Source organism: Octopus bimaculoides, chromosome 7, assembly GCF_001194135.2.
Source record: "Octopus bimaculoides isolate UCB-OBI-ISO-001 chromosome 7, ASM119413v2, whole genome shotgun sequence".
In the NCBI taxonomy this organism is placed as follows: Eukaryota; Metazoa; Mollusca; class Cephalopoda; order Octopoda; family Octopodidae; genus Octopus; species Octopus bimaculoides.
Window position 1 is genome coordinate 25,048,502 of NC_068987.1, and position 8,770 is coordinate 25,057,271.

At 35.7% G+C, this 8,770-nt stretch overlaps 1 protein-coding gene across 1 annotated transcript; it reads right to left on the reverse strand.

Moving 5' to 3' along the window:
• Nucleotides 1-982: 982 nt before the first annotated feature.
• On the reverse strand, nucleotides 983-7,899 carry LOC106882801 (tumor necrosis factor-inducible gene 6 protein). The gene is made up of 4 exons (XM_014933584.2): nucleotides 7,807-7,899; nucleotides 4,277-4,401; nucleotides 3,152-3,304; nucleotides 983-1,107 (listed from the first exon to the last, which is right to left on the reverse strand). The coding sequence occupies exons 1-4, from the start codon at nucleotides 7,887-7,889 to the stop codon at nucleotides 1,007-1,009; spliced, it is 462 nt and encodes a 153-aa protein (XP_014789070.2). The 5' UTR covers nucleotides 7,890-7,899; the 3' UTR covers nucleotides 983-1,006.
• Nucleotides 7,900-8,770: the final 871 nt, after the last annotated feature.

The window sequence follows — 8,770 nt, forward strand, 5'->3', positions numbered from 1 at the left end:
TCACACTTGATTTTGACAAATGCTAATTCAAGACGAATACATTGATATCAATCAAATTTGTTTACAGCTAAAATTAATTATTTTGTGAATTTCTCCAAAACGTCCGTCCTCTCTACCCAACCCTGTATATAGTAAACGATAAATCGGAAAATACTAAAGGAACAAAGTTTCGTAAATAAGGCATTAGCTTAACATTTCAATTGAAAGAAAAAGTATCACGTTTCGGCCGTTCGTCTGCCTCAGAATAAAGAGAGGCGTATTGAGAGAATGAGGAAGACAAATAGCCAGTAAGAAAATGAAAAATCGGATTTATGATGGACGGGCGTAAAGCCAGATGTGGTAAACGTAGTATAAACAGAAAATGACGATGGACATAGACTTTATTATTGCAGAGAGGAGTGGATGGTATGGAGAAAGAAGCTACAGAAGAGGCAGTATAGGGTTGGCGGTGTCAGCTTTAAGAGCTTGTAACTGTCATGCAGAGATGACACATGGGTAAGAAGGAAATGATGTGACTCACAGCTATCAACCAAAACAGGAGTGGCGAAATGAGGAAGGTGTGTGTGTGTGTGCGTGTGTGTGTGTGCTGTATGTGTTTATATATGTGAATATATATACGTGTGTGTGTGTATATGTATGTATATATATATATTCACACATACGTACATACATACATACATACATACATACATACATACATACATACGTATGAATTTATATTTATTATTTTAAAGATATTTTAACAAAATACAGCCAAACATTTACTGCTGGGGAGACTGGACTCTAAAAGTGGTGTCAAATGCATTTTTTTACGAGGATTATTCACACACACACACACATACACACACACAAACACTCACACACATACACACACACAAACACTCACACTCACACACATAATTTCATCTATATTATCATTTATGCATTACTTGTGTGAATCTGTCTCTGTGTATGTATGTATGTATGTATGTATGTATGTATGTATAGATGTATGTGATAAAATTATTCATGAATACCTGCTATAAAAATGGGGATAATCTGGTGAGATTAAATAATTCTTTTTATTGCGAATCGCTTTTAGAACTGTCAAACCAGAACATTCTGAACCTGAAAATATAAATGTTATGATAATTAGTGGTAATACGAAGTGAAGGAAACATTATAAGTTTTGGTATCTTTAAAAAGTCATAAAACACTGTATTCATAATAACATATACAAACTATATATATATATAAAACTTACTTGGAAAAGGATGCGTGGCGTTCGACCATATAATAATATAAATAATATATAAATATATGCATATATCCATACATATATGTACATACCTACATCTATTTGTAAACATACATGCATATATGGGTACAGAACATTACAAAACCGTTAAACACAATGAGAAACGAAAACATAAAAACGAAAGAGAAAACGAACTCTTTTCGAACAATTATTATGAACGGTATGTAGACGTGCTATGAGAGAAGAGACAGAAAAAGCACAGCACGTCTACATAGCGTTCATGATAATTTTTCTATCGTCTTGGCTCAACAGCCCTCACCGTTTGCTTTTACTGTTTTGTTCTCACTGTCCTGTTCTTGTTAACACTTTCACCCTCTGCAAAAAATTCCAAATTTTATTTAATTTGCTTTGCGGGAAGGACTGTTCCAACGAAGTCGCGTATTATTCTTGCCTCCGAAACGCGGAGTAGATGGAACAGGGACAACTGACGAAGGGGTATACTCTTTATGTTGCATGTCTCGTTTCTCTGTTTTTTTCGTTGTTCGAAAAAAGTTCGTTTTCTGAAAAGCGTCCTCAAACAAACCGAAAAAGAGGTACAAAAACAACATCAAGAACAGTCTCAAAGAGCTGGCGTTTGATATAAACAACTGGGGGGTTTGGGGTGGAGATAGATTCAAATAGAATGAGTGGAAAAAGCGTATAAGAGACACTTTTAAAACTTTCAAAAAATGCCGTCTAGAACATAAGCAACTCAAACGTCAGAAAGGTGAGGTTCACATTAATAACTGGACTTGTAAATTCTGTCAGCATGTACCCCTCTCAAAGTTTAGTTACGTTAACCACCTGAAGTCGCATGAAAAAACAATCATCCATCATATTATTTTCTAAAGATGTGGTTAGACAACCTGTGTGAAATGCAGTAAAGTCTGTAGAACTAGCCCCGAATTCGAGAAGCACATCGAGCATAGTTTGCTATCCTACAAATCGATCCCATGAATGCTGTGGAAAAGCACAACTTGCATCTGCCATTTATACCATAAACCGTGCAGGCCTGCAACTATTTAAAAAGTCATTTACAAGGCCGTGGACAAGGAAGGAATGACAATAGAGAAACAAGAAGAGACAGTGATCACTTGTAAACATGCTGCTACCATCATCTATGCATGCATGCCTGTATATATGCATGCGTGTGTTAGTTTTAGTTTTGCTTCATTTTGAAAATTAAAAGCTTTCTTCACGGCAGGGGTCAGCGAACTGAGTTAAATTACCCGAAGTGGGGTAAAAATGACATTTTAGTGGGTTATGAGGACTCATTAGACAGTAAAATTATATATTAGAAAAAAACGTGTTCCTTGTTACAACAGAAATTTTTCTTCTGGCATGAGGAGGCAGTCAAAAAGTTGCTGCCTTTTGTAACAACATATCTTTGCTAACAAGAAATAAATTTCCACTCTAATGAACATAAAAACAGAGTAATAGATTGAACTCCGAAGACTGTCCAAATTGCTCTGGCATCAGAATGCCACAATTTTGATGCGATTGTAACATCATTTCTCCAAAACCTGAAGTGAAAAAGTTTCTAGAAAAATTCTTTTGTTTCATCATGAGGATATCAATTTCTTTTATCGCATTTGTTTTATACTTTTTATATTTATAATTGTATTTTCCCTATAAATAGATTCAATAAACCTTTTGAATTCAAAGAATCTATGATTTTCTTCCTTTCAAATCAAGGGGGTAACATCGGCGTAAATAAATATATTTTGGGGCAATTGGTTAAACATGTTCCCTTTCCTCTGCTTTACGGAAATACAATACACAAATAGACAGAGAAACGAATACAATATTGTATTAAAATCTACAAATGTATTAAATATTTTCTTCTTTCATAAGACAACTATTCTTCTTACTCACCTACTTTTGCAGATAAATACTGTGCCTTAAAACCCACATTATCCCCTTTATCGTCAGCATAGAAGGAAACATATATTTTTCTTCCTGAACTTTTCACTTCAGGGAAGTCTTGACCGCAATATATTCCAATAAGGGAACTATTCTCATTATGACCTGCAATATATAAAAACTGTGTTGTGTTTATTACAAACATGTAGAAAGAAAGTTAGAATATAAATATCATATTATACAACACCCAGTTATGAAATTCCATTAATTCCTTTGATCTTATAATCATCTTATAATCATCATCATCATCATCATCATCATCATCATTATCATCTTCATCATCATCATCATTGCTGCGTCTGTTTCTATATATCGTTAGGTCTTAGGTCTCAATGCACTATCCTTCGTTATTCGGCACTCAAAGCTACGAAGAAAACCAGTCAGTTTTGCTGTTGTATATGCCATTGTATTGTTGGGAGTGAATGTAAGACTTTTTAGCATGGTAGCTTTGTAGATATGACATAAATAGGAGCCAAGGGAGGAGTTGTAAGAAATTTGAATGATTAGCTGAAGATATTAAATATTCATTTATTTGTTTCTGTCATATGACTGCGGCCATGCTGGAGCATCGCCTTTTATCGATATGAATTTTAAGATTCTACAGAAACCCTTTTTCCTTGCACAGCAAAGACTATAAGAAAGTTGCTTGATACCTAAGGTTAATAATAATAATAATAATAATAATAATAACATTTTCTACTCTAGGCACAACGCCTGAAATTTTGCGGGAAGAGGACAGTCGATTAGATTGACCCCAATATGCAACTGATACTTAATTTATCGACCCCAAAAGGATGAAAGGAAAAGTCGACCTAGGCGGAATTTGAACTCAGAACGTAAAGAATTTGAACTCAAATGTAAAGCATTTCGTTCGGCATGCTAACGATTCTGCCAGCTCGCCCGCCTTAGTAATGATAATGATTAATAATAATAATAATAAGAAGAAGAAGAAGAAGAACAGTGGGAGATTTTTTATGATTGCCGCAGTGATTTAATGTGTGACTAGATACCCTCTGTTACGTTTGTGTTCATCTATAAAAGTTTGTGATTATGTTACAGAAAATAAATATCGCTAACCATCATATATATGAATGGAATCTGCTGTACAGTTTGGTGTTTCCTCAATGTCAAAATCAAGGAACTTTATATGTACCACTTCTCGTGGATCGTCGGCACTAATCAACCAATGCCTGTCTGTATCACTATAAAAAAACAAGGAAAGAGAAAAAGAGAGACACAGATAATGCATGGTGTGAGATAAATTAACAAAAAGTCGACAATAATGTAATACTTAATATTGGTTTCAAATTTTCGCACAAGATCAACAAGTTCGAGGGAGAGGATAAGTCGATTTCATTTACCCCAATCTGCAACTGGTAGCTATTTTATTGACTCCGAAATAACGAAAGGTACAGTCGACCTCGGTGGAATTTGTACTCAGAACGTAGAGACGGACGAAATGCCGTTAAGCATTTTGCCCGGCGTGCTAGCGGTTCTGCCAACTCATCGATTTAATGTAATACTCAATATTAAATAAGAAAGTGGTGAATTGAACAAAATGCTGTGAAGTAGTGACTGTTGTAATTGTTATTTAGTTCAAAGTCAATCCGAATTTAAAGAGACCTATGATGTCTATGATAAAAGCAAGCCGACTGTGGCCACCCGTCTTATTGTATACTTGTATACCAGCAGCGGTCTGGAAGTATCGCCAGAGCGTGGAGTAAAATACATTGCAGTATTTTCTCCACCTCTCTGCGCTCTAAGTTCAAATACATTCGAGATCAGCCTCGCCTTTCATCCCTCTCGAGATCGACAAAATGAAATACCTGTCCAGGATGGTGGATAGCGACATTTTGAGAGCGTAAAACGAGATACCTTGTAGTATTTTACCAGCACTTCGCTTTCTGAATTCATGAGTGGTGGACTTGATTCATCGCCTTAGTTTAATACCACCGTCCGGTTCTTGGCTACTTTTTGCAAAGTTCACTATCTTTTAAGTATTCGGGGCGACATCTGGTTTCATAATAACTTACTCTCACTAGTTTCGAGAGCCCTAAATAAATAATAGGGCTGTCTATCAGTCTAAACGACAAAAAAATATCCTTTAAGGCGGTTAAGTGAGATTCGTCTGATATCTTGAGCATGTCTATCTTCTACGTAAAGGCCTCATTGACTCCAAATACCTTGCAGCATTTAACGATAAAGGCTCTTTACGTTCTGAGTTTGAATACCACTGATCTCAACTGGGTCTGTGTTTTTTCTTTCATACTGGAGTGGATATAATCGACAGTTCTTTCCTAAAAAATGCTGTAGCCTTATACCTACAACATTATGAGTGTAGAAGGAAAAACATTCAATTAGCGACCAGTATTATATTTAAATTTTTCCCTTTAGTTAAAGTCCATAGATTTGTTGGAGAAGGATATGGTTGATTGATACTATGTTGTTTCTGGCAGAATATGTACTTCGATACTGCTCCATTAAAAACAGCTGAGTGACAGAAACAATCCTGCTAGATATACTTCTCCATATCGCACATCTGACCAACTTACACTGTTCTAGTACCCAAGAGGTACATTCATGACCGTGCTTCAACAAAAAATATAGCTTATGATATTTGTGAATTTGTGAAATCACCCATTCTTATAAACTGATCAGCTTTTATCCAGTAACGCTATCTTCGCAAGCCTGTAAACCATCCACGAATAATGCCTTCGTACATTTCCCAGCCAACAAGCACTCATGCATGCCAAACTGCTGCTGATCCTTTTGATTCCCTTCTGAAACGGACTCTACCAATTTGTCAGGATCTTTCTTTCCACCACTTTTCAACCACGAGGATTCTGTATACAGTATTCCCATTGGCCCTGGCAACGTCACTCCCAAAGCATTCTAAGAGCTCTAGAGTTCCCCTCTATTTTCACCAAGCTTTTCGACCCCACTCTCTCTTTTTCTATCCCCCTGTGTTAGGGTACAATCTCATTTTTGTAAAAGTGCTATGGTTCATTCTCAAGGAATTTAAACTTTCTGATCCACTGATCCATCCACTATAGCCCAATCAAACTTACAATAAAAATCCTCAAGGTGATGGAAACAATTATGCAGACTTTTCCTTCATCTTCAATCTCTCTCTTGTTATTGCCTAGAGCTGCTTTCATAAAACCAGACTTAATAGGCATCTACTCTCGTATGATACTCACTAGTGGGCTCTCGCCCACGAAAAGAATCTGGTAACAGATGTTGCCTCGACATCAGCAGGGAAATCCACCACCGTGTCCTGTATGTATGTGTGTGTATGTGTGTACAATATATATGTGTATGTATGTATGTATGTATGTATGTAAGTATGTTTGTATGAATGAAAGTGCGTGTGAGAGAGAAAGAGAGAGAGAGAGAGAGAGAAAGAGAGAGACTACTTTTAATTTTATGTGGCAACTAAACAATAACGACGCCGGTTTAGAGCGCTCACGACAGTAATGTGAGAGTGGGTGCGTAACTTAGTACAGATCAAATGCTTTTAGTAGCTTCATTCGAAAAGCACCAGTTTAAATCATTCGGCCATAAATATTGGTCAAAGATATTCAAACAAATGCGTACACACATACATGTCACACATGCATGTACCGCGCATGTGAGGGTGCGCGCGTCTATGTATATACGTAACGCACAACGGGTTTCTATATATTTCCAGTTTATTTAATAATTTATTTATTGATTGATTTATTTATTTCCACTGACAAGACACTAGTCAGATGCGTGGTTATGACTGAAAACACCATACATACCCCTTAGTGGAATCGAACCCGAAATAATGAGTTTGCAAAGCGAACTGCTTAATTACAAAGCCATGCCTGAACCCATTTATGGAATGTTTGACTGTGAGCTAATCCTGTGTTCTAGGTCTGTTTAAGTAGACTCTGAGCCTATGATATTCAACAACAATTACGGGATCAGCGTTCTAACAGAAAACCTACCCAGTTGTTAAAAATTAAACGTGGTTTTGTTAATACAGAAATAGAGCCCACAAAACATCGTCATTGGAATCGCTTGACATGCAAAAATTAAGCGTCGTTTCCTTTCAAATCCCATTATATTGTCATAAGAAAAACAAACATACGAGGAATTTATTAAATTAATCCTTGATGCATACAAACGGATAGAATGGGCATTATTTGAAAGACTTTCAGCTTAGGTTTGCTCAATCAGGATTGATTTGGGTTCCAACAACAACAATGACCATTTATATTTATATAAGCGATGAGACTGTAAATACTAGTATCAAATTTAATACTGGTTTGAAATAAATACTGGTTTCAAAGGCCAGCAATTTTAGTGGAGGGTGAGTCGATGTAATCGACTCCAGTGTTCAAATGGTTTTTATTTTATCGACCCCGAAAGGATGAAAGGCGATGTCGAACTCGGCGGAATTTGAACTCAGAACGTAAAAACGGACGAAATGTTGCAAAGGATTTTGCTCGGCATGCTAACGATTCTGTCGGCTCACCGTTTTAAGGTTGTAAAATGTTGAGAACACATCAGAAAATATAAACTGGTATCACATAAACATCTGTTAAAATTGTTTGGGATGAAATTGTTAATAAACCAACCTGCCATAATATGGTTTGGGGTAGTATGGTGAAGTGAATTCTTGCCATTGGTATGGGTGTGCTGTCAATGAGATATGCTTCATTTTAGGGTCTGGATCTGACAAAAAATAACAAAGTCAATTTTGTAATTACTTAATACAACACACAATAAATTAATTACTCATGTTTTCGTTTTTTTATGTTATTTATATTCCATGAAGTCTTTTGCCCTCATATGCATATGTATATACGTATATATGTAAGTATGTACATATACGTATGTATATATGCATATATTTATTATTTATATTATATACATATGTATGTGTGTGTGTGTAAAGAAGAAAGAAAATTCAGAAAATGGAGATGTAGCATTAATATAAATTACTAACTGCAAAAGTCCAATGTTCAATTTTTGCAGTTAATAAACTATATTAATGCTACATCTCCATTTTCTGAATTTTTTTTTGAATACTTATTCACCATGATTTATATTCAGACCTATTATTTTATGAATATCACTATTCACAAAAAATACCAGTAATACATTGGGTATTTTTATCCCTTTATGAGGCTATTTCAACCTCTAATTAAATATATACACGTGAACATGAGCACCAAAGTCTTCGATAAAAGAATGAGATTACAAATTACAAATCCATTTTCCTTATAATTCTGAATTCAAATATTGTTCGTCTGAAGGGCGAAAGGATAGTACCTATAACCACCTCAACTTTGTTTTGCTTTTTTGGAGACTGTAGGTCATACATATTTTAATGTGGTTAATGCGAATGATCGCCAAATAGATTTGCAGGTTAGGGTCGGGAATCAGGGCAACAAAATAAGTTCAAAGAGTTTGGCGTTCGTAATAATCACAAGTATAGGTTTCATTGAGTGTCATTAAAGAGAGCGTAGGCTGTCAATAATAGTCACCGAGACATCTTGAATTAGTCGGGGGGAATCAAGCATTGTAAAAGTGCGTTTT

Excerpts from the sequence above, each read along its gene's own strand:
- LOC106882801 (XM_014933584.2), bottom strand. The coding sequence starts at position 7,889 with ATGAAGCATATCTCATTGACAGCACACCCATACCAATGGCAAGAATTC. Across the intron at positions 4,402-7,806 it reads CCCAAACCATATTATGGCAG|TGATACAGACAGGCATTGGT; the intron begins GTTGGTTTATTA and ends GTTTTTTTATAG. Across the intron at positions 3,305-4,276 it reads TTCCATTCATATATATGATG|GTCATAATGAGAATAGTTCC; the intron begins GTTAGCGATATT and ends TATATATTGCAG.